Raw genomic sequence first — 26,403 nt, 5'->3', positions numbered from 1 at the left:
TGGATGGCTGGTACAGAATAGCTTTATTCCTTCAGACAGACCCATTATTTACAGCACTTGATATTGGACACAGCAAAAGACAGAAGGATTTTGTCCCCTTCAACAAATACAAAAAAAAAGTTCCATTACATAATCAAGATCTGTACAAATTTGCACATTTGCAAAATTCAGTCCTTTCCTGTGGCAGCTCCCCTTGTCCCCTCAGGACACCTCAGGAGCAAACCTCTGGCTTCTGAAATTTCTGCTGGGCCGCTGGGGACACGCTGAAGACATTGGCTGGTGGAGGTGGCAGGTGAGAGGCAGGCAGGTCCACATCTCCTCACGCTTTGGCAGGGGCACCAAGTGACTCCACATCCAATGTCCAGGCTGTGCCCAGCAGCAGTGAACCCTGCTCACAATTCATGGGGTTTCTCTGGCAACCGAGCAAACCTGCGTGACCCAGAGGCACTGCCAGGGCCACGTGGCTGGTCCCTAGGGAGGCAGCAAAGCTACTCACCACCCCCAGCACCACCACAGAGGCCTGGGCATAAGGCTCAGCTTTAAGTCCCTCTTCCTTATTCCCCTTTTATCTTCCCTTGGAAGAGTGGAGGGGGGGGCAATAAGAAGAAATTCTGCCCTCTGGTTTGTGGTTCACCCTATTAAACCAGAACAGTGGGTCAGAAACAAACATAACTTTGGGGGACAGAGAGGGATAGAAAACACAGACACAAAGGCCCTGGGGAAGTGCTGAGCTGGAGGCCTGGATGCAGGAGGACACAAGCCCCAGCCAGCTGTGGCCAGCACAGCCTTGTGTCGGCATCGCTAGTGTTCCCGCACTGCCAGACCTGCCCCTAGCTGGGTGGGCTCTTCCCCTCCTGCCACAGTCTTCAGCCACAGCACCAAGACACAGGTCCACAGCATCCAGGTGCTGCCACAGCACAGTAAGGCAGCCAGGCACTCTGACTTGCCTTCAGCTGCAGGAACTGCCCTCAGGACAACGTGTCCTCACCTGTCACAACTTGGGCTCAGAGAAAAGCCCAATTTCTTTTTGTCCACAGGCTCCACCTTGGCCGAGGGCTTGTTGCTGTGGTCCCCCTTCCTTGGGCAAAGGGTATCATAGATTCAAATGCCCCTGCCCAGTGCCACAAAATCCAGCTGCTTCTCCTCACAGTCTCGACCACCAGGCTACTGACGCTTGGCTTTGTAGGGGCGGGAGCGTTTCCGGCGGTCTGGCTTCCTCTGCTTGTGCAGGCGGCCAATGCTGACTCCCTGCCGCCTGCGGACCGAGATGTTCTGCTCCACCAGGCTGGCCAGCATGCCTGCAGGGGGAGAGCAGGCAGACATGCCCCACACTGGAGTGTTGGTACTGCCCCTGCCAGAGTGCAGCCCTCCCTCTCTCTCTCTCGAAACCCATCAGTGGACTCCTCCTGGGAGTAGGAAATCAGCAGGACACAGAGTGGGGAGATGTGTGGCTCCCCAGACAGGGCACTGCCCTGTGCCCCAGGCTTGGCAGAAGCAAAGAGCAGGGCTGGGTGGGCTTCCCTAGCTCCCCCAGTTAAATCTAAACCCCACACTGTCCCCTTGGCGCCACAGCATGGCTCACCTTCCTGGGCCAGCATGGAGATGAAGGTACAGATGAACTCATCGTAGTTGTGGGTTCTCCTCTGGTCATCGATCTACAAAGAGATGACAAATCCACAAACAATCCACAAACTGATGACAGGCAGAAAGGAGAGCTCAAGGCTAACAGTGGGCAAAGAACTGGCATGCCTGTTCAAGGAGACCAGAGCAGGAAGGGACCCTGCTCCCAGGCCAGTGCAGAACTGGGACAGTCTCCATCCCAATTCAGATGCCAGCGTTTCCCACAAGGGGCAGCTGGGAAGAAGTGAGAGCGGGCAGGGGAGGAATCCTGCCAGGCCCTGGGGCAGAGGCTGCCCCCTTCCTCCTGGCAGTGCTGCAGCACTCCACCATCATCAGCAAGCTCCTTAGTGCTGCCCTGGATGTTCCATCTCTCCTGGTAGGAACTCTGCCCCATAGGGCTGTTTGGTAACCGAAAGGGACCAGAACACTCCCCATGGCCATTCCCAGCTGACCCACCCTCCCTCCACTTTGACATAAAGGCACCCTAGACAGAAGCCTTTCAGGGAGCTAAATTGGAAACACAAAGAAGTCCTCAACAAACACACCTTGAATTTCTTCCTCTTCTCCACCTCTTCCTTCAGGCAGGCCTCGTAGTTCGCAATCTCTGCCTCCACACACTTCAGCAGCGCCAGCAGCTCCTGCCAGGATAAAGAGCAGAGCAAATGTGAGCAGATGGACCACTGTGCCACAGCCCAGGAGCTAGCAGGGGGAGCTGGTGGGTGTTCTTTTCTGCACTGGGAAAGGAAAGATTCGTCAAAGCAAAAAAACACTTGTCAGGGGGGGGAAAAAAAGTTAATTGTAGAGAATTTCAGAGTTAGAGGAGGATCAATTAGCTGGCAGTATGGCTATGCCCAAGGTCTCTGAGACAGGGTGAAGAGTTGTGTACATGCCTGAGGAACACCCAGGCCCTGGTTCTTCTCAATAATCTGATTTGAAGAGTTTACTTTTGATGAAAAGATTTTCTAGCCAGCTCTCCTCCAGAAGCCCTTGATGCACTTGTGCTGCCTGAGCCTGCCCTACCCCTGGCTGAGGGCACACACAGCAAAGTTACCAGCAGGCCAGGATTGGGGGTGTGGGGTCCCACCAGCCCCTGGCCCAAAGGAGAACACAGCACACCTGACGTGGCAACTGTGGGAGGCAGCAGCTCTGCCCACTGCCATGGCAAATGTCCCCGAGACGATGCAAGGCACAAAACCTACAGTGCCCTGTGCGGGAGGCACGGCTGCGGCGACACGCGAGCGGGACAGCGTGCACATGCGGATCGGTCACTGCCAGCGCTGCTGCGTCTCTGGGTGAGCCCAGGGAGCTCCACGTTCCCAGGGCTGTCACAGCACAAAACTCACCTTGGGAGAATACTTTTCCCCCCCAGGGTGATCACTGGTCCTGCCAAGTCCCACCTTCTCTTTGCTGTCACTGCCCTCACTGCCCTCCTTCTCGTCCAGTTTGATTGTGACCGGGGCCTCTTCACCAGGTTTGATGGAATGGGTGGAGCTTTTCCCCCCATCTGCACACAGGGGAAGGAAGCGTTAGGAGCCATTGCCAAGGACCAGTATCCACTCCCAAAGTCAAAGGACACCACCCTGTCACCACAGGAGAGATGCCATCCCCCCCAAAAGCCAGCAGACACCTACCTGCAACAGCCAGTGGGCAGAACACACCATCCTCGGTGAGGTGCAGCAGCCCAGTGCTGATGATGGGCCCCAGGTCCCGGACAGCCCGGTTGTAGCGCATGCAGTCGACGCGCAGCAGGCCGTCCTCCTCACCAAAGAGCACCTTGGAGATGTGGGAGGTGACGGGGCTGGAGGGGCGAGTGGGGTTGGCCGAGCGGATGGGAGAGCGCAGCGGGGAGTTGAAAGCGCTGCCAATCTCGGAGGCGGTGTCTGTGCTCTCGTTGCTGGGGGTGGGAGAGGGCTGGGAGTGGGTGACCACTGCCACAGCAGTGCCCCCGCCGCTCGTCTTGATGGACAGGGGCATGGAAAGATCCTTTTGAGATTCCTTCAGCTTCTCAGCTAGGACGTTGATGGTGTTGGGCTGGAGGACGGAGAGCTGGCCATCTGCAGCCCCCACCACGTGCTCTTGCTTTGCCTGCCCTTTCCTTTTGTACCTGCCCAGGAACACAGCAGGGAAGGTGAGCAGCTGGTGGAAGGAGGTGCTGTCAGCTCCACACTCAGCACTCCAGGCTGTCTGCTGGGATGAAGCAAGGCCTGAAACATTTCTAGGTCACCCCCACTGCCACCAGCCTCTCTGGCAGCTCCCCATCACCACTGAATCGCTCAGCTGCAGGTACCTCTACACAGCTAGGGGATGCAAGGGGCAGCGAGGCCCTGCTCTTCTTCCAGAAGCCCCAAAAGCACCCTCGCTGTGACCCCACCCTCTGGCCTTCACAGAAATCTGAGCACACCAACACTGTCATCAGGAGCTGACCTGGCAAGTGGCACTGGGCAACTACAGAGCCCCAAAGCCTGCTGCCAATACACAGCTATACTCATGGCAGCCAAAATTCAGAGTCAATGCTGAAGAGCTACAGAAAGGCTTTGCAAAATCCAGCGACTGAAGAGTAAAGCAGCAGGTGGAGAAGAGCCCTCGTTGCACACACTGGTGCAGGCTCTAACAACTATCAGTGCTCAGGAAGGAAATCTGGAGTCGCTGATGGTGATTCTGCAAATGTCATCTCCCTGCCCCCCACCCTCAACTCAAACTGTCACCTAATGGCTGAGTTGGTGTTACGAACATCCTCCTCCTCATCATCATCGTAGTCATCCTCATCGTCCGAGTACTGCTGGTGCTGTCGGACTGGGACCCGGCTGCGCCCCACTCCTGCTGCAAGGTCTTCCTCCTCCTGCAAAACACGGATGCTGATGGCCAGCCGGCAGCAGGGTGAGGAGGAAGAGCTCAGTGGACATGTCCTTGGTCCAGCCAAGCACCGGGGCTTGCCCCTTTTGAGAGGAGATGGAGGACACCTCCCTGCGCTTGCTCAGTTGACCCACATTAATGCTGCTGTCTTGCCAGGTCAGCCTTTACCCTCTCACCTCCCAGCCTGGTTTAGCACCAGGGAAAGCAGGCTGGGAGGCAGGGGAAGGGCTCAGACAGGCTGACAGACTTACAGAAAGAAGGGAAGGACTGGAAGTTAAAAATCTCAGCTCAAGTCAGGCATGCTGCTGGCCTGGAGCTCCAGCCTACCTGCATGGGGGACTTGGCATAATTATGATTATCCAGGAAGGCTGGCAGCCTCTGCACGATGGGGTTGGGGTTGGCTGGAGGTGCCCCGTTGACATTGCTCACTGATGTCTTGGCCACTGGTTTGGACTTGCTGGGTGGGCTCTGCGTGGCCGTGGGCTGGCCCTGGCTGGTGGGCTCATCAGTGCCATCTGCCATACAAGCACAGTGCAGCCTTTCACAACCAGCACCCTCACTTTTCACTCAGTGACCTCTGCCACCCCTTGCCCTCCACATGTAGCAGGAGAGTTGCACCAGACCATCGCACCCCCTTCCCATTCCACCTCCAGCTGTCACCAGTATCCCCAAGCTCAAGCTCTCCCATTTTCAAGCTCTGAATCACTCCAACACATCTCTCAAGCACAGAGGCATCTACCACACCCCAGCACAGTGTGCACAGGGCTGGGCTTGGAGAAAATAAAGCGAAGCCTCCGGCAACCAGTCAGCCAGCTGTGGTCACCAGCCTGAAGCACATAGCAGGCCAGGCTGGCAACACCACAACAACGAGTGGTACCTGCATGGGAGCTCTCTGGAGCCACGGTCTTGCTGCTGGCTGGCTTTGCCTCTTCAGGAGGCTGAGACTCCTGAGACTTCTGGGTCTGGATCAGCTCAGGCTGAGTTACTCGGATAAGCTTGAAAGAAAACGACAGGCAGAAACTGAGTGCAGGACCAGTGTAACCCAAATAATATCCCTCCCAATTAAGAACTGCAGAACTTGTGTGGAGAGCCAACCACCAAGCACCTACATGTACAATCAACTGACAATCAATGCCATGGATAACAGCCCCCAAGAAAACAGCAAAAGGCCAAGCTGTGAGGCTAGTTGTCTCCTCTTTCCAGAAAACACTTCCGAAGGCCAAAAAAACCAAACCCCGTAAATCCAGGGCCCCCACAGCACAGGGAGATGCCCTGAAAACCGAGGCTATTCTCACCCCAGGCTTGCACTCCCTCAGGCCTTGGGCTGTCCTACCTGCTGCAAGGCCTCCAGCACAGTCTGGCGGTTCATCTTCAGGATGTGCAGTTTGGACTCGTACTTCATCCTCCGATCAGGCACCACTGCCATCAGGTTGAAGCGGATGTCATGGTACGGCTCCCTGTGGGAAGGGACAGGGGATGTCAGCCAGGAGCTGGTGGGGGAAAGCCCATCTCCCAGCAAAGCGGTGTCAGCAGCTGCAGTCATATCCTGCACACCTCCTGCAGGCTCCTTCCAGGCAGTACCTCTCCCATCTGGCATTTAATGCCAACACACAGGAGGGTTTTCCCTCCAAACCAAGGCAAAGTGGCTGAAGAAGCAGAGCAAGGTTGCTTCAGACACAACACAAAACACCTTTCACAGAGTCACAGGTTGGTTGAAGTGGGAAAGGACCTGTGGAGGTCATCTGCTCCAAGTCCCTGCTCCAGCAAGGTCTCCCAGAACTAGTTGCCCAGGACCATGTCCAGATGGCTTTTGAGTATCCCCAAGGATGGAGACTCCACAGCTTCTCTGGGCAGTCTGTGCTAGCACTTTGTCACCCTCACACCCAAGCATGTAAATCCCCACACCCAGCTCAGGACCAGCAGCCCTGTTCCTTCTCCCATGGACCTAATCCGGCCACTTGCAGTGACTGCATCACAGACAGCGTGCAGCTTTTCTGCGGGATCTGAAGGCAGGCAAGTTGCAGACAAATTACAGGCAAGGAGGCAGTGCACCTGCACCTCTCCCCAAGCAATATTCTCCACCCCCACTTCCACAGCTTGTCACAGGGTCCACAGGTAGAACTAATCAAGGGAAAACCAGCGAGGGGCCAAGGCTGCAGCAGAGCCCGGGACGTTACCCTGCGGTGGCCAAGCCGATGCGCTCCATGATGACTCTCCTGGCTTTGTCCGTCCATTCCTCGTCGTCAGCCCACGGCCCTGTGATAACAAGGCAGGGCTGGGCTTAGCAAAGCTAAGGCTCCTGCTTCAGACTCACAGAGCAGACCCTGCTGTCCCCACAAGAGGCAATCTCATGGCTCCCTCACACACCAGGAGGAAGTCAGGAAGAGGCCCAGGATGGAGAAGAACCAGGCTGTCAGCCTCTATGTGGAACCCCCTGCCTCTGCCTTCCAAATGAAAATGTCAGATCTCTGCAGGGCAGAAAGTTACATTTTGAATCCTAGAGACCACAAGCAATTTACAGGCTCGGAGTCACAAAGTCCAAGGAAATCCCAGCTCCTGCTGGGATCCACCTGCCACTGGACTTAAGTAACCCAAGTACATGAAGTGGGTACCTTACCAAAGGGCCCAACTGACAGACAAAGAGTTCCAACAGGGATAAATAAGTGTCTAAAAGACAGAACTGACTGGTCAAGTTGTATGAGAAGGGAGTAACCTGAGCAGCCTGCTGCGATCTGTGCTGGGACCTTGTGCCTCAGCACACAGTGTAGAGTAAGGAGACAAATTCTGCTTGGGATACCAGGTTATTTCAGGGCTGCAGAAGGACCTGGTGACCCTGAGCAACTGGGGAGAAAACAGCAAGGCTGGGAAAAGCAATGCAATGAGTTTAGAAATAATTGCCTTCTGGCCACAGTTGCCAGCACACAGGCTCCAAAATGAGCTGTCAAAACTCACGACAAATCTTGGAGCCGCTGCAGTGATTCTCCACAAACAGCAGCCAACGCTTAGCGGCCATGAAAAAAAAGACACACATTTGGACATACCGGGGTGTCTACTCAACTGTATCAGCGAGTGGGGATAGGTGGGCTCTTACCGTGGTCAATGGGATAGACCTTCAGCCCATCCAGCTCAAACAGCCGTCCCTTGATGGGGACATAACTGACAAAATGAAAAGCCTCCATGGTTCGCACAGCGCTGATACCGTTCTGCTTTTCCGGCAAGTGTCGCGGCTCTGGCCTGCCAGGGCAAGAGAGGTGAGAGATCAGTGGAGGGTCTGTCTCCTCCAGCCAAAGGGAACTGTGAGACACCCCCTGGCTCACCTGGCATGACTGTTGTGGGCCTTGGCCAGCTCTGGGGCGTTGCCAATGGCATAGCCTTTACTCTGCAGGGAAGAGCAAGAGAGGAAAACCACTGAGAAGTGACAGGAAACAAACAAAATGCCTCACCCACCAGCTCCCCTCTCCCTCCATCCACACACAGGGCTGGGAGAGCAACTTTCAGGCATACCCTGTTCTGCTGAGATTTAGGTACAACCCAAGATGAAAAGAACACACAATTTCTTCTAAAGAAATTGTAGTTAGAGAGAAACATAGACTTAATACAGGTCTGAAGGTGGGAGAAAGGACTTTCCATCACATACTTAAGAGCGCATCTGGGCTAGGGAAGAACAGGAGAGAAGGCTTGAAGCTGTGTCCAATGTAAGGGGACCAAGGCTCTGAGTGAGGCAAGGTAGGAGGAGGAGAGAGAAGAGGCAATACTGGTGTAGCATACAGCCAGGAGGGGCTGGAAGGGAGCCAGCTCGTTGGAGCATCATCCTGAGAGGGAAGCAAGAGGCCGATTCCCTGGGTGCCACCCGTGCACAGCCCCACATGCCCCAACCCTACCTCAGGGCTGAATCCTTTGGTGAAATCCTTCATGCGGCTCAGTGTAGGGCCCAGGTCGACATTGTTGCAGTTGAGGAGGACACTCAGCAGGGCATGGGTGGCACATGAATTGGGTATCAGCTGTAGGGTGACAAGAGAACCATTTTAATCAGCAGGAAGAAGGGAACCCTTCAACAACCCTTCAGAGTCAACAATAACCAACTGAAAAGCACTGATGCAAAAACCACTTGTGAGAGCAGTGACTTGACCTCCTTGCTCAAAGGAAGGGAGATTGGTCTTGTTTAGTGATGCCCCCATGAGCATCTGCTCACAGCACAGGCCGTGGACAGGCTCAGAGCCCTCGCTGGATTCCCTCCAACCTGGAGCACAGGCCAGAGAGCCCCAGGAAAGAGGATCTACCCTCAAGACCAGCAAGAGCAGTGCAGCCTCTCAGTATCACCTTGCTTCCCTGAGGTGTCACGAGATACCCCTCCTCTTTCCCCTGGCCTCTAGCCTACCTGGTGAGCAAAGAACATGTTATTAACGATGTCATCGTCGATCACAGATGTCTCATCCACGAGGGTAGAGACCTTCCGGCGTGATCTGCGCTCCTCGATCCACTTGAACAGGAAGATGAACCCGTACACAGGGCTGCAGAGACAAGTCAGCAGCTGCATCATTTTGGATGGACCACACCAGTGGGGCTTCTCTGCTCAGTGCCAGGAACCTTCTGTTTCAAACCACAGGCCGAGCAAAGACAGAACCACCAGCCCCATCTTTCTGGAAGTGACCATCCCTGCCACAAGTCCCCCAGCCGGACATTACAAAGGACACTCTCCTTTGCTGATGCTCTGTGCTCAAACAATCCAGTTTGAAAACTTTGGGGCTTGACAGGTCTTAAGAAGCTCGAGACAGAGAAAATGCAGGTGAAATTCACCTCCATGTTCAAGGAGCTTATGCAGGTCCTTCTGAACTCCTGGAGATGGGTTCCCAGGCCCACACACATGTTCTGCTTAACAAATCTCATAGTTTCACACTTATCACTTACCCTTGGCATTTGCTCTGCAGATCATAAATCTCTTCAACCTGCACCCCCTTGACCCCTGCAAACAAAGGGCAGAAGCTGGTGTAAAGCCCACCAGAAAAGACCAGGGGTAACATCAAACATGAAGCTGACTTCCCAGGAAGGTGACCCACACTCACCAAAATCTTCAACCAGGAGTGTGAAGAGACCTGGAAAGGAACAAAACCAACAAGTTACTTCTTGCTGAAGAGACCAGACAGGAAACCTGCTGCCACCAGCCCCTGAAGGTCCCACGTGGTCACAGGCCAAGGCACAGCCAGAAAAACCACAGCAGAGCAGCACCATGATCTTGCTGACTCCTCAGCAGCAGAGATGTTGAGCCCTGGCTCATGACAGAGGTGCTCTGGCTCCCTTCATCCCTCCATCCCCATTCATCTTCCTCAAGAGGACCCGAGCAAAACCTCTCCTGCCAGAGCCCAAGGAGGCTGGGCCCACCTTCAGCATCCTGACCCAGTGCAGATGACCTGCCCAGAAGTCAATCCCCACCTCAAACAGCAGCAGGGAGCACCTGAACAGCACACACACTTCTGACCAGAGGGATATGCAGCTGAATGGACCACAGGATATTTTAATATAAGATAATTTATGTTCTTTTTAGTGAAAGCCAGGCAGGGGGAAGCCAGCTCACAGCAACAGGGCTGCAGGAAGACTCAGGACTGAAAGGCTCATCTCCCTTTCTCCTGGGGTGCCAAATGCAAGAGCCTGTCTCCAGTGACTACAAAATTCCCACTACAGAAGGACATAACCAGGGATACAGAGGCAACGGCAAAGAGACCAAAGGATTATAAGACACCAGCAACTGAGCAGCAACTCCCACTACAGTGCTGGACCAAAGGCAGTCGGCCCAGTTTTCAGGTGGTCCCCCTGCAGGCAGAGTGAGCTCGAGACTGGAATAATAAATCTGCTTCTTTGCTCCCACACAAAGACTGCTGAAGGCCTGGGAGAAAGTCCAGGGAATATTAATAAGAGGCTTCAATCCCAAGTAACATCCCTGCAAGCAAGACATTTAAGGAACCTGATGGAAGTGGCCCCATCAAGAAGGGAAGAACCCAAGGGGCTTCCTCACCAAAGCTAAAATTACTAAATCAGGAAGGAAACTTCTGGGAGCAAAAAGTCTTCATTAATTTAGAAGAAAACATTGTATTTCTTACAAAATTGTCAGTGGGAAGAAGCACATTGTGGAAATAAGCTTTGAAGCAGTGACAGCCTCCCTGCCGTGCTGCGTGTCACACCGAGCCCTGGCACCTCCCTGGCAGAGGGTTTTGCTCAGAGGACCTGATGTGACACTGTAGGGGGCTGTGTCATACAGGTGACATCTCCAGAGGCTACAGGCAGCACTGCAGCCTCGCTGCCTTCTTGGCAGCAACCCCTGCAAGAGGAGTGGTCCTTGCAGACCGTAAGGGTCTCCAGTGCTCCCCACGGCCACGGTTCTTGTTGCCTCTTTCGAGGTGTCTGCTGGGGGAGCGGGAGGCGCAGCTGTTGGTGGGCAGAGTCTCTCAGCTGTAAAAGCTCCCACCAAGGAGGAAAGCCTCACTTGCTCTCCAGTTTCAGCTGTCACTGTCTAGTGACTCCAGCAAAACACGTGTGACAGGAGAAGACACGAACCGTGTCACAAGCTCTGCCTGGCAGGCAGTGGAGGCTGGCATCACAGAAGGCCTGGCAGACACAAAGAGCAGAAGGTGCCGAAAGCAGCGCTGCTCCCGCAGGTCCCACCAGAGGGAGACCCAGCAGGGCCCCGGGCTCGCTGTGGCTCAGCCCAGAGTGCTCCCACATCCTGGAAGCAGCTCTCCAGGAACCATAAGTCAAACCAGCAGGGCTGCACTGGCGGAGGTCCCTTCCAACTTGTGTGATCCTGTGATTTTGGTAATTCCCAAGTACCAGTAAAAAGAGGATAAAGAGCATGAAAACCTGCACTGACTGGGAGACCAACAGCAGACAGAATCCAGCTGGGTGCAGGAGGATGAGCATAATGCAAGGGGTCCAATTTTCTTCACCTCCAGCATCAAACATACACCACCACAGCCTGAAGACCAGCTCCCAGCCTCCCAGAAGACAACCACAAATGGCAACGTGGCAACTTGGACACGTTAAAACACTCAGCCAATGCCCAGCCTGGCCCTTGCTTTAGCCCTCAAATCTGAACCTGCAAACTCAACTCTCAACTCCAGGAGTCTACCACAGAAACCACCTTCCTTCTCCAACACAGTGGGAAGGGGGTGCCTGTGGCCATCCTGCTCCTGAGTGGGCTCTTCAGCACTCTCCTGGGCAACCAGGGGGAGAGGATTTGATTCCCCCCCCTCAGCTGCAAAGTGATGAGGGGATCTGGCACGCACAGGATGGAGCTGTCACTCCTGTGTGCTCCCAAGTGACAGGCACATGGGTTGTCCACAACCGCCCATGAAGTCCTGGGCAAACACCAGTCAGAGCTGCTTCTGTAGCAAGGGGCATCCCATCCATATGCTTCTCCCTGTATTTCAGCAATATTTCAGGGTGTATTTGCAAATGTCAGGAATGCCTTATGCTGCCCACACCCCTGCAGCATTTCAGATGTTTTCCACAGAGAGCCCTGGGTTCATCACATCCTACATACATGGGGATGGGTGAGGCACCTCAGACCCCATGTTTAAGTACTACCAGAGCTCAGGTCCCACTCTGAGCCTTCACAATGCTGCTGCAGCCCTGTTCACCCCACCCTTGCCTTCATCTCACACCCGTACCCTCCTGACATCCCCTTTTCTGTCTGCCCTACACCCCCACAACCTCTCCCTAACCCCCCCACGGGCTGTGCCTCACACACCCCAACCCTGCAAGGCCCCCCTTTCCCCAGGGCACACACGCTACTGCCGCCCCACACACCCCATAAGCCTCGCCTGCCCTCCCAACACTCGGCACGTACCCTCAGGCACCTCCGTGCTCCCCTCAGCAGGTCTCCCTCCCCAGCCCTTGCTTCTGCCCCACGCACCACATAACCCTGCCTAAGCACCCCACGCCCCCTCCTCAAATGCCACCTGCACTCCCCTACCCCGATCTGTCCCCCCCCAGCCCTCTAAGCACAGCCCCCACCCCCGGCCTGTCCCTCAGAGCCCCGGACGAGGCCCCGGCCCCGGCCCGTCCTTCAAAGCCCCCCGGCCAGGCCCCGGGCCCTACGCCCCACGTCCCAGGCCGCCCCAGCCCCTCACCGGGGTCGCTCTCCAGCTCCAACCAGCCCTTATTCATCTTCCCGCGGCCCGGGCCGCGCCGCCATGTCCGGCCCCGCCGCCCGCCCCAGCCCCGGCCGCCGCCGCCGCCCGCCCCGACACGTCATCGCCGCGCGACGCCGCGTGACGTCAGCAGGCGCCACGTCGGTGCCGGGGGTGGCGGCGGCGATGGCGGCGCCGGGAGGTCCCGGGGCGGCGGGAGGCGGGAGGTGCGAGGTGCGAGGTGTGAGGTGCGAGGTGTGAGGGCTCCCGGCGAGGCCGGCCTCGAGCCTGCCGGCAGCTCCGCTTAGGCTGCCTTGCAGGCTGGGAGGCGCCCAGGCGAGCGGGCGCCCCTGCACCGCGCTTCCTTAGGAAGTGGGCTAAAAATAGGAGGCAGATCCGCAGCTGCGCCCGTCCCCCCACTGCGGCTTTGTTCTGCCGTGGTTCCCACGCACGCCCCGTCCCCCAGCGCTCCCCTCTCCCTGCTCCTGCCCTGGGGACAAGGCTTGGCCGGCAGTGCCAAGGCCCAGGCAGGGCTTGCTCCCCTCCTGCAGACCCCCTGCTGCACCTGCCCACCAGAGGTGACTCCTTCCATCCTCCCCGGGGTGGGTGAGGATGTGTTCGTCCAGCTCCTGGAAATTTCTAGGGACCCAGGTTTCCTGTTGGCTGCACTGTGAGCCATGCAGAACCCTGCTTGTACCCCTGACAAAATTCCCTGACAGCAGCCACTGCAGAGATTTATGAAGCTGTACCAGGAGGGGGAGGCCCTTTCAAGGGCTGGTTTCTTCTGGTTTTTGTTCCTGCTCGGTTTGAAACATCACTGGCTTCTGCTGCACCTCACCTTGGGGCCAGGTCCTACAGAGGCCCTGGGACCCCCTCTCTGCCTCCCCTGGGATAGGCAGCCCAGCCCCTGCTGTGCTGAGCTCAGGGGGTCACTCAGGGGCTGTGGGGCACAGACATTTCAGCATCATGGCTCAGTGCAGGAACTTCAGAGCCATCCAGTCCAGGCCCTGAGGAGTCAGACTTTGCTGTCTCTGATCTCTGGCTTTACAGCCACATCCCTCCTTGTCCCTACTTGTTGCTTATCATTCTCCTGAGCCCCCCAGGCCTGTGATTAACCAAATCCATGTGCTTGGCTCCAGCCTGGCCTGTCAATGAGTGCTGCCAGCTCCACTCCCCTCCCTGCAGGACGTGTCCTGGCCCGCCAGCCCCAGCACAGCTCTCTTGTTCCAGGAGACACTTCATGCAGGCACCCAGGGTTTGCAGGAGAGGTGGGAGGCAGGCGTGCCTGGGACCCAGCAGTGCTGCTGGTGGACTTTGCTCCCACCACAGGCCCTGCAGCCAGCCCTGGTGCTCTGCTGCTGCAGCACAAACACACACACAGACAGGAGCGATGATATCACGACCTGGCTTTGTGTGAGCTATTTAGGGGCTTTAATTATTTTTTTTAATTTGTTTTTCTTTCCCGTTCCTCTGCCTTCGAACAATGCCTGTCCCAGCAGGGCTGTGGTTCACACCATTGTGTGGGGCTGCCTTACCTCAGGAAGGGGGAGATTCTTATCACCCCAGGCTGACTGGGGGAGGTCAGTGAGCTCATGTCGGGTGAGGAAAGCAAGCGAGCACCTTGCTGGCAGCCTGGGATGGTGCCAGCAGCCTGCAGGGTCTCTCCATCCACCCACCCCCCAGCTCCTCTGTCTAGGAAGGCCCTCCCAAACCAGCCTCGTCCAGCCCCGCCCCACGGAGCCACCAGAAACACACCCAGGCTGGGGTGCAGCCCCCCCCCCCCGCCAGACTGTGCTGGGGCCACCTTCTTCTGTTTGTCAATGCTCCTGCCTGGGCATAGTGACAGCGTTGGCATCAGTGGTGGCATCAGTGCCTCTCCCGTGTTTACCCAGGAACAGGTCTAACCTGCCACAGTTTTCCTTTCCAGCCCTGCCCAGCCCTGGGTCCATGGCTGGGGGGCAGAGCTGTGCCCAGACATGGGCTGGCACCACTGAGCCTGTCCTGGGGCCACAGGGAAGGCTGGAGGGGCCCCTGTCCCCCAGGACATGTCCTGGGTGGCACAGCTCTGGTTCCTCAGGCACAGCAGATTACAGGGATCATCCTGGGCATGAAGGCTTTTTGGGGTGACATGTTCCCCCCGTGAGAGCAGGCATCATCGTCCTCAGGCTCCATGCTGGCATGGAAAGAGCCTGGAGCCATCAGCTGCTCCCCATGGGCACCATGCTCGACCCCTTTATTTGCAGAGAAAGCCAGGCAGCCCCTGGGGAGGTGGCACAGCAGTGTCACTGCACTACTGTGCCCCAGCCCACCCCAGGGACTGTGGCCCTGCACCCAGCAAGAGCTGGGGGCTGAAGCACCCCACTGCCCTGCCTGTTTTGGAGGTGGCATGGTGGCCACTGAGGGTGACAGGGACCTGCCCGGCCCTGGCATTGTGTCCACTGCAGCTGAGGGGGGAAGAGGGACAGGGCTGGCACTGCTGCAAGCCACCAGCCAGGACAGGAGTCCCCTGTGGCCACCCCACATCCATTACCCTGCCCTCTCTAAGTGGCTGGTGCTTGCCGGGGCAGGCGGTTCCTCTCGCCGTGGGGTTTGGCCACCCGTCCCTTCTTGCCCACCTCCACGCTGGCCAGGGTGTGCTTGCTTTGGGCCAGCTTGCTCTTGCGGTGGTAGGGGCGGCCCCAGAGGTGGGAGCAGTACTGCTCCACCCGCCGCAGGTTTTGGGAGCTGAGGAGGTGCATGATGTCCTTGAACCAGGTTTTGGGAACCTGCGGCGCCAGCCGGGGCTCAGGGCAAGGCAGGCGTGAGGGCTCATCCCCTCGCTCCCTGGGGAGGCTGTGTGCCAGCTGCTCCCTGGTGACCACCTTCAGGGCTGTCTTGGCCACGGTCTGGGTGAAGCCGTGCTCCAGCGTCTTGCAGTAGTAGACCCCAGCATCGTGGGGGTGCAGCCTGCGGAAGAGCAGCCCTTGCTCCGTCTGCAGGACCCGCTCATCCGTCTTCACCTGTTGGCCACCACCAGGTTTGTGGGGGGTCTGGGTCCAGCCCCCCCATCCCTCCTGGGGAGGAAGACAGGAACAGGGAGAGCTCACCTCATCCCGCTGCTCATCAGGGGGCCTCTGGACAAACCACTGCACACTGGCCTGCGGGGACCGAGGCGTGCACTCCAGGAAGGTGCTGTTGTCCTCCGCCCCGTACAGCACTTTCTCCTCAACGTTCTCAAAATCATCCACTGGGGTGAAGACAGACATGGGCTGACAGGGAGGGCAGAGGCAAGCTTCCACACACCTGGCTGTCAGCCCCACCAGGACATGGTGTGGCTTCAGTCCCCCTCTCTCCAGGGACAGACCGAAGCCCCAGCAGCACCTACCTTCTCTTGGGCCACCTTTGGTCTATGGGACAAGGAGACCAGGGTGCCCCAGCCCACCTCTGTGGATGGGCGATGGAAGCCCCCCAGCCCCTTCAGCACCTTCCCCAGTCTCTCACCAGTCAGGTTCTGGTCCAGACACTGGTGGACAGGGTTGCCATGGTGGACGTCCTGGCGGCGATGGCGGCGCTTGCCGGAGGGCGGGTACTGGGTGCAGGCGGTGCCGTCCCAGGTGCAGTAGGGGTCCCTGGCCAGGCAGCACTCGGCACAGGCTGTGCCGTAGGTCTCACACCGGTGCAGCCGTACCTGGGCCACCGCCAGGCTGGAGCCCACAAAGAGTGTTTGCTGGGGGAACAGCACCAAGATGGGGATGCTGGCAGCCCCTGCAGGCATGGTGCCCAGTGTCCCCAGCCAGGACCCAACCCTCCCCACACCCCCTCGCAGGCTTTGAGAGGCTGATGACAGCAGCTCAGCCCCTCCTGGTCACCTGCCCTGTCCCCAGGCCTGTGGACGAGCTGTGTCCATACTCACACGCTTGACAGAGATCTCCATCTGGGTGATGGGCACAGGCACCTGCAGGGGAGGCAAGCGAGCGTGAGGCTGGGGGAAACCTCACCGTGGAGAGCTCAGCTCATTCAGAGCTGCCAACGCTTTGGGGAGGCACCAGGAATGTTTTTTGGGAAGGTGAAAGCACCCCCAGCCGTTCTCTGCCCTCAGAGTTCTGAGACCTCCCCATGCCCAACAGTGTGGTGACAGCCCAGAGTCTCCCTCCCCAAGTGTGTCCCCAGACAGAGCCTACCCTGCTGCACCCTCCCTCATATGCAGGGCAGAAAAATGGCACCTTAAAAACCTGAAGCTCCTCCAGGATGACTTCCTCAGCCATGGCCGAGCTTGTCTTCTGTGAGACCACCACCTTCAGCACCGAGCCAGCATCTGTGGGGAGAAGGAGGATGGAGGTGTGAGCACCCCAGTGCTGTGCCCACTGGTATCCCCAGCACCGGGGCTCCTTCCTACATGCTGCTTCTGCCCCTCACCAGTCCCAAGGAAGAGGACATCATGCTGCCCATCCTCAGCCTCCACCCGATCCACCACGAGCTGGCGCAAGCGATGGGGAAGGTCGGTCTTCACTAGGAGGGGCCGGTGGTGCCGGGGGTACACGGGCTTGTACATGAGGGGGTGAGCGCGGGCGAAGTGCAGCACCTCATCGGGGAAGTCCTTGGTGGTGCTGTACTGCCTCCGGGGCTGGTTGGTCGTCTTGCTGGGACACTTTGAGGACAGGAGGAGACCATCAGCCCAGCTACTCCAGCACCCATCCCTCTGTCCCCCTCCATCATCCTGCAGAGATGGTTTAGGTCCCTCCCTGCCTTCCAGTTTGGGCTCCATCTTCTCCGGCCCTTTGGCAGACCTTATTCCCCAGAAATCCCAGGGTGGATCCCATAAGGAAGCCCATCCCAAAGGTTTCTCACCCCATCACTCCCCCTGGAAGAGCAATGGGAGGAGCTCAGGGAACCTGGAGGTCCAGGCAGTTGCTCACCACGCCTGGCCGTGGGTAGGGCACCCTGCCTTCGTAGGCACCCCACTGGTGGTGGGGGCTCTCCCGGTGGGCAAAGGGACCATTGAAGACCTCCCGGATGTCAGCCATGCGGTACACACAGACGGCAGAGCCCTGGAAGACATGGCTGAAAGGGGACAGTGAATGAGGTGAGCAGAGCCACACTCAGCACTGGCAGCATCACTGGGGGGCATGGGAGCACCAGTGTCTCCATGCAGCCCAGGGCAGAGCAGGTGAAGGTTGGGGAACAGTCAGAAGCCACACAATGATAGTGATGGGGCAGGTCATGAGTGGCTGCAGCTGGATGTCCCCAGAGAATGGGGCTGGACCACCCACCTGACAGTGCTGAAGAGGGCGTAGATCTCTGGGCTCTTCCCATCCTTTGTCCTCAGCAAGAAGACATCCTCTGGGGATGAGACACCCAAGCCTTGGGGTTTCTCTTGGAAACCCAGGAGCTTCCCAAAGCCACCAATCATGGGACAGTCCTGGTGAGGTCCTCAACTCCATGCAACCCTTACCCAGCTCATCAAAGTGAGTGTCAATGCCACCAGGGCCAGGGACAGAGCACACCAGCCGAGCTTTGTTGAAGGTACTCCACTTGTTGACCAGCACCCTCTGTCCTCCAGCATCATTCTGCAGGGACAGGGAGCATCAGGGCCACTGCTATGACTTGGCACATCCCTGCTGCCCGCAGTCCACACCAGCATCTCACCACGCAGACCCGTGCCACCCGGCTGACAATGGTGTGCTCCTTGCTGTCCGCCTCCACCACCTTCTCCGTGAAGAAGAAATAGGCTTTGTCATTGTCCTGGTCGCCATTGTCTGGGATCAAGTGGGCTGCCACGAATTTAGGGTCTGCGAGCAAGAGCCAGCCACACCAGGTGGGATGAGAGGGTAGAGTCACCACCTCTGGACAGGCACAGAGGGGCAGGGGGAGCCGTTACCATTGAGTAAGCGCTGGTCCACCTCAGTGCGCAGGGCCGAGCGGGTCCCTGTGCTGCGGAAGATGCCGGGATCACGGCCCAGGAAATCTGCGGTGAGGCCGGTGTACAGCTCCCCACCTGGCAAAGACACCCCGCGGTGGGGCTGAGAGACAAACCCAGCTGGCACAGGGACCATCCCTGGTCCCAGCACCCCAAGGGCTCTTGGTTCCCCAAGAAGACAACCCACCAATGACAGTGCTGGTGAAAGCGTGGCTGGGCTCGTGTGGGCACCTGCCCCGGCCGGTCTCCACGCTGGCAGGATCCAGGCTGAAGGTGTGCTGGGCAAGGAGGAGCAGGCAGGGAACAGGCAGGTGAGCTCCCAGCCGTGCTCCAGGGCTGTGCCTGGGTGTGCAGTGGCTGGTGCTGGTCCCTGCCCAGCAAGCATCTGCAGCCCCAGTGCTCCCAAAGGGACCATCTGGAAGCTGGATCCATGGCTTTTTGAGGCAAGTCTTGTACACAGCACCCAGAGGGACCCACCAGCCCCGTTGTTCACCCATCAGCCTGGCCAGAGGCACAAAGATATGGGTACGGCTCCTGCTGCCTGCATGGTGCCAGGCTGTGAAGGAGGAATGAGGACCCTGCCTTCCCACCCCTACCCTGATTTATGAGCAGCAGGCTGGGAGAGAAGGAAATGCCACCCACACCACAGCCCCTGGCAGGACACAAGCCCCTGGAGAGGTGATGCCAGGCCAGAAAAGTGGGGGAGCCAGGGAGGGGGTTGAGTGGGTTCCTGCCCTAACCCAATATCAGCATGGAGCAAACAGCACACCCGCCATCTCCATGGAATCCCAAAGCCCCCCAGGAAGGAAGCAGAAGGCAGGAATCAACCTGCTTAGGTGCCCTGCCAAGGATGCTCCGGCTGGACACCCCACCAGGGTGCTTCCCTACCTCACCACGGTGCCCCACATAGATGAAGGCGCAGATGGGGTGGAAGGCGCCTGTCCCACAGGCCAGCAAATGTGTCCGGTTGTAGGGGTGCAGCACACGGATGTAGTTGGCACAGTCAGTCTGGGGGGACAGCAGTGGAGGGGAAGGTTTGTGGAGGGCTCAGTGCTTTGCTCACCATCAGCCCCCTGGGGAATCCCACAGCAATGGGCAAGCCCCGGTCCTGGCTCACTGGGCTGCATCCAGCCTTCACCCCAGTGCCAGAGCTGCAAGGTGGCAGCTTGCACCCACCAGCAGGGCCTGCATGGACTTCATTGGGGTGCACCCCAGCCCATTGCAAAAGGATGGGGCTCCTGCCATCAAGAGCATTGCTGGGGGAACCACACCTGATCCAGCTTGCACTTGGGCACCCCCTGCCCACCAGCACCTGTGTGCTCACCCCATCACACAGCCCGCACCAGCCAGGGGGGCACAGCACCCACCCAGCAAGCTCCCAGCAGCAGCTCCCACACTCAGCCACTAAGCCCTGGGCACCCTCCTCTGCCCGGCGCCCAGGATGTGACCAGATGCAGGGACTTCCTTCCCCATTGTGTTACTGCTTAGCCAAGGATGAAACAAAGGGAGGAAACGTGGGAGCTGGAGACGGATACCCACAGGCATCCTCAGCTGCCTCCAGGACAGCCCCCACTGCTACTATCTGGGATTGCCCCTTCTACTGAGACCAGCAGCGGTGACACCCCTAGGGCTGGAGACCTGCCACCTCTGACCTTGCACGGTCTTTCCTGGCAGTTCCTACTGGAAAAGGCTTCCATCCTTCCCATCCTCCCATCCTAATGCCCAGCTAATGGTGAACATCACCACCATTACCTCAGGAGCTCGTCCTGACCAGCGCCAGCCCTGCCTGTCCCCCCTCATCCCCCCAGTGTGACATGATGCCCTTTGTCTGCTGGAAACACCTCCAATGAGCTGCCCCAGGGGTTCCCAGCCTCCCTGCTGTTTATTTTCCCTTTTCAAAGAGCCTCTAAAATAGTAAGTTCAACAAACCAAAACAAGTTGAAGAAAATAAAAAACTGAGCCTGCCCTGGCTTGGATCTTTCGGTGAGAGCTTGTAAAATAAACACACAGAGTGCGACAGGGACTCCAGGGAGTAATTAGTCTGGGCTGGGGGAGCCTTGGGGACTCTTTCCCTGCCTGTCCTGTTTCATATCGGGGCAGGGGGAATGCAGAGGGGTAAGGTTTGGGGAGTGAGGTCACTGAACCCTCCATCAGGGGGTGACCAGGAGAGGCCAGCCCGTGCCACTGAGGTCCTGAGCACTGCACAGGGTTTGTGGTTCCCTCCAGCCCTGCTATCACTGCCCGCCGGCTACAGCCATGTTTGGGACACGCTGGCTCTGCCCTGCAGCCATGGGGCCTAGCTGAGCCCCACAGACGAGATTCCCAGAACCTGGCACAAGCTTCTCCCATGGCCAGGCTTGGTCATCAACTCCCTGACTCAGTTTCCCTCATGCACTGGGATGATCTCTTACTCTGATCCAGCATTACCAAGCCCCATGGAGCCATCCCTGACGGGACAACACAGCACAGCCCAAGTGCAGGGGGAGCCAGCTGGCACCAGGGCACAAGGGGACCTCCCCCAGCTTGAAGCAGAGCACACATGGCATGAGACTCACCCCTGGGTCCTTCCCCTTCCGAAAACACTCCTCTGTCTGCCCAGGGAGGGGTGGCCAGTAGATCTGAAACACAAAAGACCCAGACTTGAAAATACACATCCCTAATCTCTCCATCACCATGGGGATGGAGAGAGGCACCAACAACTCCCTGAAGCCCAGAGCTCCAGCCCTGGGACTTGGAGCAGGACCCTTCCTCCTGGGGAGATGGACCCCAACAGTCACAGCCTGCAACTGGGCTGGGTGGAACTGGCCTGGAAGGTGTCACGCTTGTGGGTGGTGTGGGGAAAGGGTGTTGGGGAACAGCCAGAGTCCCCCACAGCCTTCAGCAGCTCTCAGAACAAGGGCAGCTTGGGTACACAAGCCCTTGACCCCATCGCAGTGACCCAGCACATCGAGGGGGCACTTCATTTCCTTCTTCACTTTCTTCAGCTTGAAACAGCCCAGAGCCACGTTTGAAAAACAAGAAGTCATAATGCAGAGGATGAAGGAGGAGGGAAACCACTGCTCAGCATCATTGCTCTGGTCTGTCACCTTTCCCACCAAGGAGCCAGGAGAGTCTGGGGGCTATGCCAGCTGAGCCCTGGCACAGCTCACTGCTATGATGGATGCTTGTATCTCCATGACTCTGAAGGCATTCAGCTGTATATTTGGCCTGTGAAGGGGGTGGCCAGGTGGGGATGGGGAACACTCACTCTCCCAATGGCAGCTCCTCTGCTTGTAGGAGCAAAGGGTGCACAGGGGGTCACGGTATCAGTGGAGGCCTCAGGGTGCTCAGCAGGACCCAGCTCACCTCCTTGGTATCCACATTGGCCCTGTCCAGGAGCAGGGAATAGAGCACATCCTTCCCCCCGACGAAGAGCCGGTCTCGGTACTCATCCAGGTAGAGGGAGCGGAAGCCCAGGAAGCCTCGCTGGCCGAAGAAGAGGGCAGAGCGGTTGGTGCCCAAAAGCTCTGCCGGGGGAGGGGACCATCATGAGAAGCCATCCCTCCCCAAAGACCTGCAGCGTGTCAGAAGCACTGTTTGCCTCAAATGCCCCTTCCAGCCATGGGCACTTGCCTTAAGCCAAGGGGATGTCCTGGTCCCCCCACATCCCTCCATCTGCTGCAGACACCGGGGTCCCCCGGATGCCAGCACACAGCTCACCCTGCTGGAACAGTTCAGCCCCACTGCCCCAAGCTGTCTCCCACTGTGAGGACAGGAGAGAAAAGTGATGGATAATGTCCCACACCTAAGTGTCCTCTCACACTCCTGGGGTCCCCCCAGCTGGGGCCCAGCTGTCAGAAAATGCTGCAGCAAAGGGGCATCATGGCAAGGAATAATGGAGAGGGGTGCCCTATGGGTTCCCTGCCTCCGGGCACCCATCACAGGGAGAAAGAGGGTTCTTCACTCCGTAAGTGCCAACCTGGGACACAATTGCAGGCACCCAGCAATTGCAGGCATGGGGAAACCAGCCACACAAAGCCTCCTGCCATCAGACCCTACTGTCAGGGAGGCTTCCTCCCCACCACAGCATGGGGACAGTGCATGAGGAATGGCACCAGCACAGGGACACTGCATCCCTGTGGCAGACATCACCTCCCGGCACTCAAAACAACATGGTCTGATGGTCAAAGCTCCCAAAACAGGTTCAAGCTCAAATCCCACAGGATGCCAAGGGGACCCTCACAGTGACATCGCTGCGGGGGCAGTGGCATGACTGGCTCCCAGTGGGAAATTACTTTCAGGGTCAGCAAGCCGAAAACCCCGTCACAGTGGCGCCCACCCAGCTGCCGCAGAGGGAGAGGGCAAGAGGGAGTGGCTCAGCTTCACCAGGCTCTGAAACCCCATCCCAGCACCCACCCGAACCCAGCCCAACCTCTGGGCGGAGGAAGAGGAAGACAAAGCCCCATTGATAAGGGCAGCCATGTCCCCAGACACCCTCTGCCGGTGATGGCTGCCAGCCACTGCTGCTGACCCTAACAAAACCCCCAGCTCATGCGTCCCCCATGTCCCCATGGGAGAGGAAGTGGCACTGGGACAAGCCCAGCTGCCAGCAGCCCTGGACACTGGGGTTCCAAGCTTTGCTCTTGATGGGAGGACATTTGTCAGCTCCAGCAAGGAGGGGGCCAGTGGAACAATATCCCTGTCCTGGTGGGACATGCCTCTTCTGGGATCTGTAAGAGAGACAGGATCTATCTCCAGGGCTGGGACAGCCACCTTCACCCCATCACACACAGTTCCCATCCCCGCCAAGTCATTCAAGGACAGTCCCAGTGCCCAAACTGGTGATTCTGGTGACATGGAAGGATAAAGCACCAACAGAGCTGGCACCAGGGCCACCTCCAGCCCCATCTCCCCGAGGGTACCCCCCTCCCTGTGCCCTCCCAGCATCGCAGGTCCTCCCATATCACCAGGTCCCGCCCGGGAAAACACCGTTGTCTCCTTCAATTCTTGCCCTGCAATAATATTTTCCCAGCTCAGAATAACATTGGCAAAGTCATTGGGCTACTTTTATTGTTTCAAGCAAGGCTTCCTCCTCTCACCCAGCCCTGACAAATTCCTCCTTCGCCTCAGGTTACACCAGCTCAGGGAGCCTTCCCCTTCCCTGGCTTCATCTCCTCAGGGAGGAGCACCCTGCCATGCTCCATCCATTTCCACCACTGCTTTACCACCAGGGTGGGGGTCCCATAGAAGCCACCCCCCAAGCACCACTCCAGTAGCATGGGGACCCTTGGGGAGAGAACAGAGAGCTCAAGAGACACTGGGCTGTGCTGCTGCTGGCGCACGCAGCAGCAAAATGCTCTTTCCCCTCTTCTGGAAGACAAAGCAGAAGGAAAAGAGCATCTTGAAGGGAGAGGGAGAGCTGGGGCTCTGCCACCCCTTCACTCACAGCACAACACCTTCCCCTCTGGCCCCCCAAACATCACCCCACAGCCAGAGCCACCAGCCATGCACCACCCCAACCAACAAGCTGAGCACAAGCAGCTTCAGCTTGCCCAGTTTTCATTGCAGAGACTTCTAATGGTTTTAATTGAAATGTTCATTTTCTTTTTCTACCCCCCAGGGAGAAGGCGGTGGCAGAATTTGTTTCATGGGAAATTTCAGTTTCTGTTTCCAATTTGGAAGAGGAACAGAATAATCAGCTTAAGAAGGAAAAAAAAAAAAGGGGGGGGAAAAAAAAAAAAAAGCAGCTTCAAAAGGCTGCTCCGTCCCTGCGGGAGGCCGGGAGCCCGCCCAGCCCCTGGGAGCCCCTTGCACCTGGGGAACGGCACGGCCGGACTTCAGGCTGGAGCGGATCAGATGCCGACCCAGACCTGAGCCCCACATCCAGGCTCTGCCGGGATACCAAACCTCCCAGCTCTGCTGCCAGGCTCAACCTGAGGACACCGATCCCACCATGGGGCAGAGGCAGGAGCCATCCCAGGTGCCTGCTGCCTCCCAGGGTAAGCGGAGCCACCGCGTGCCTCAGTTTCCCCCTTTCACCCGGGAAGGAGTTCCTGGGGCCGCACGCTCTGCCCCAGGACAGAGCCAAGGGTGCAGCCAGCCCGTGCCCAGGGCCAGGGGATCCCCAACCCGGGCAGCACGAGAGCAGGAAAGCACAAACTTTCCCCTGGCACAGGTATGTGCTCTGCAGCTCCCGGGGCTGGGCTGCGCCAGCCTTTTCCCCTCTTCAGGAAGAGGGAAGATATACATTATGCAATTTATTTTGCTTTATTTTAGGGCAGGTTCATTGCTTTTAGGCAAGAAGGAGGAGCCTGAGGCGCTCTGGATTCCTCTGTCAAGTTTGGCTGGAAGCAGCCCGTGGATTAAGCTGGCAGAGCAGGGGATGCAGCGAGCCAGAGCAGAATCACAGGGAGAGTTTTAATTAAAACCAAGTGCAGCACCCCGAGGGCCCCCCTGGCACCCCAGCTCCCGCAGCCCAGCGCGGTGGGACTCGGAGGGTGCCCGCAGTACCCAGGGGACCTGCTGGGGCAACGGGGGCAATACCTGGCTCCCACCCACCCGCAGGCGGGATGTTGAGCACCCACAGAGATCCCCGAGGAGCACCCACCCACCCCAAACACCGGAGCATGCCGGTGCCGGAACGGCGCCGTGCCTCAGTTTCCCCACATTCCACGTGGGAGACGCTCCCTTGTGGGAAGTGGCGGAGCCGCCGGGGCATCCCCCCGCCCGTCACCCGTCTTCAACCCCCTCCTTCCTCCGCCTCCTTCTCCTCAGGCTCCCCCTTCGTCCCGCGTGGGGTAGAAGAGAGTGCCAAGCAATAACCCACCCACCCCAACCCCGGCTCAAACCGAGCCCCCAGCGCAAGATGCCCCCCCAGTAAAACCCCATAAACGCGCACTTGGGACTCAGCGCCAGTAGCCGAGGCTCCCGGTGGCCCCCCCCCGCCCCCGCCCGGCCCTCGTGGAGGGGCACTGAGGACACCCCTACGTGGGCAGGCATCGCCCCACACCCTCTCCCCCATCCCGCAGCAGGTGCCCCCGGCCCGGCTCACCGCGGTAGGGCAGGCGGAGCCGGGGCAGGCTGCGCCCCGCCGCCAGCTGCGCAGCCCCCAGCCAGCACACCCACACCGGCACCGCCACGGCCGCCCGCATCCCGCCGCCGCTCCCGGGGCTGCCCGTGGCACCGATCTTTTATGGGGCCGCCATCCGACCGCCCCCGCCCCGCCCCAGCCCGCCCTGGCCCGGCCCCACCATCCTCCGCCCCTGTCCCGCGGGGATGCGCGGGGGTTTCGTACGATAAGGGACAGTCCCATCCCTCTTGGGAGGCCCCCGAGAGCTCCGCACACCCCCAGATCGTCGTCTGCCTTCAGTTTAGGCTTCGCTGCAACCTCCCCCCGCTCTAAAAGAAGCAATCCCAGCCCTTCTGGCTCACCCCTGGGGATGGGGAGTGAGGAGGGGAAAGGCACACGGACCTGTCCCCCAAGAAGATGCTCAGCGTGGGGTGATCTCCAAACACTGTCAAGCACCGGGGCTCTCAGGTCCCATCTCAGTGGCCAGGCAAGCTGGCGACACCAGGCTGGGTGGGGAAGAGGGCTGAGCAGGACTGAGGGTGCCCAGGGTGCTGCACCCAGACCTGGGTGACTCAACAGGGCAGGGGACAGGGCAGTGGGGATGTGACACTGTCTGCCACAAAGGCATCTGCTCATCTGCACCCTGAGTAGGGACCCCAGCCAGTAAACAGGACCCCAGTGTGCCCTGTGGCACCCAGACCATTCTCATGCCATCCTCCACCAGGCCTGCGGGTCAGGGTATATGGCAGTATGAGACACCAGAGAACCTACATAGGCTTCCCCAGAGAGCCATGGTACTTGAGCAGGTGTCACCCCATCCCAAAAGCCTTGGATTTCCCCCCCAGCACTGGATGGACGTGAAG

General features: G+C 58.4%; 2 protein-coding genes across 5 annotated transcripts; both read right to left on the bottom strand.

Moving 5' to 3' along the window:
* Nucleotides 1-4: 4 nt before the first annotated feature.
* BAP1 (BRCA1 associated protein 1) lies at nt 5-12,705 on the bottom strand. Of its 4 annotated transcripts, none has more exons than XM_051627644.1 (17): nt 12,597-12,705; nt 9,537-9,566; nt 9,382-9,436; nt 8,852-8,984; nt 8,355-8,474; nt 7,791-7,852; nt 7,565-7,707; nt 6,651-6,729; nt 5,807-5,930; nt 5,351-5,468; nt 4,801-4,988; nt 4,326-4,459; nt 3,252-3,724; nt 2,964-3,124; nt 2,166-2,258; nt 1,583-1,655; nt 5-1,298 (listed from the first exon to the last, which is right to left on the bottom strand). In XM_051627644.1, exons 1-17 carry the CDS (start codon nt 12,631-12,633, stop codon nt 1,165-1,167), a joined length of 2,157 nt encoding a protein of 718 aa, XP_051483604.1. In that variant the 5' UTR covers nt 12,634-12,705; the 3' UTR covers nt 5-1,164. The 4 variants fall into 4 exon arrangements, with proteins under 4 accessions (XP_051483604.1, XP_051483605.1, XP_051483602.1 ...); XM_051627645.1 differs by having other exon boundaries at nt 3,018-3,124; nt 12,597-12,676; XM_051627642.1 differs by lacking the exon at nt 12,597-12,705 and having other exon boundaries at nt 9,537-12,116.
* A 1,299-nt stretch (nt 12,706-14,004) lies between these two features.
* SEMA3G (semaphorin 3G) lies at nt 14,005-25,622 on the bottom strand. Its single transcript, XM_051627845.1, has 16 exons — nt 25,523-25,622; nt 21,838-21,998; nt 21,048-21,110; nt 19,381-19,500; nt 18,680-18,770; nt 18,454-18,570; nt 18,222-18,364; nt 18,028-18,142; nt 17,846-17,915; nt 17,492-17,636; nt 16,992-17,223; nt 16,799-16,890; nt 16,489-16,530; nt 16,077-16,302; nt 15,683-15,822; nt 14,005-15,595 (listed from the first exon to the last, which is right to left on the bottom strand). The coding sequence occupies exons 1-16, from the start codon at nt 25,620-25,622 to the stop codon at nt 15,137-15,139; spliced, it is 2,316 nt and encodes a 771-aa protein (XP_051483805.1). The 3' UTR covers nt 14,005-15,136.
* Between the last annotated feature and the right edge of the window lie 781 nt (nt 25,623-26,403).

The sequence above is a fragment of the Apus apus genome, chromosome 9 (assembly GCF_020740795.1).
Source record: "Apus apus isolate bApuApu2 chromosome 9, bApuApu2.pri.cur, whole genome shotgun sequence".
In the NCBI taxonomy this organism is placed as follows: domain Eukaryota; kingdom Metazoa; phylum Chordata; class Aves; order Apodiformes; family Apodidae; genus Apus; species Apus apus.
This window is presented reverse-complemented; position numbering and strand designations above follow the sequence as displayed.

What these genes read in the sequence shown, in the direction of transcription:
- BAP1 (XM_051627642.1), bottom strand. Translation starts at nt 9,702, where the DNA reads ATGGTGCTGCTCTGCTGTGGTTTTTCTGGCTGTGCCTTGGCCTGTGAC. An exon ending in GGTCTATCCCATTGACCACG is followed by an intron (nt 6,730 to 7,564) that starts GTAAGAGCCCAC and finishes TTGTTATCACAG; the next exon opens with GGCCGTGGGCTGACGACGAG. An exon ending in ATGCCAAGTCCCCCATGCAG is followed by an intron (nt 4,460 to 4,800) that starts GTAGGCTGGAGC and finishes CGTGTTTTGCAG; the next exon opens with GAGGAGGAAGACCTTGCAGC.
- SEMA3G (XM_051627845.1), bottom strand. Translation starts at nt 25,622, where the DNA reads ATGCGGGCGGCCGTGGCGGTGCCGGTGTGGGTGTGCTGGCTGGGGGCT. An exon ending in GCCCTCTTCAGCACTGTCAG is followed by an intron (nt 17,637 to 17,845) that starts GTGGGTGGTCCA and finishes GTCCCCTTTCAG; the next exon opens with CCATGTCTTCCAGGGCTCTG. An exon ending in TGTCCTCTTCCTTGGGACTG is followed by an intron (nt 16,891 to 16,991) that starts GTGAGGGGCAGA and finishes TTCTCCCCACAG; the next exon opens with ATGCTGGCTCGGTGCTGAAG.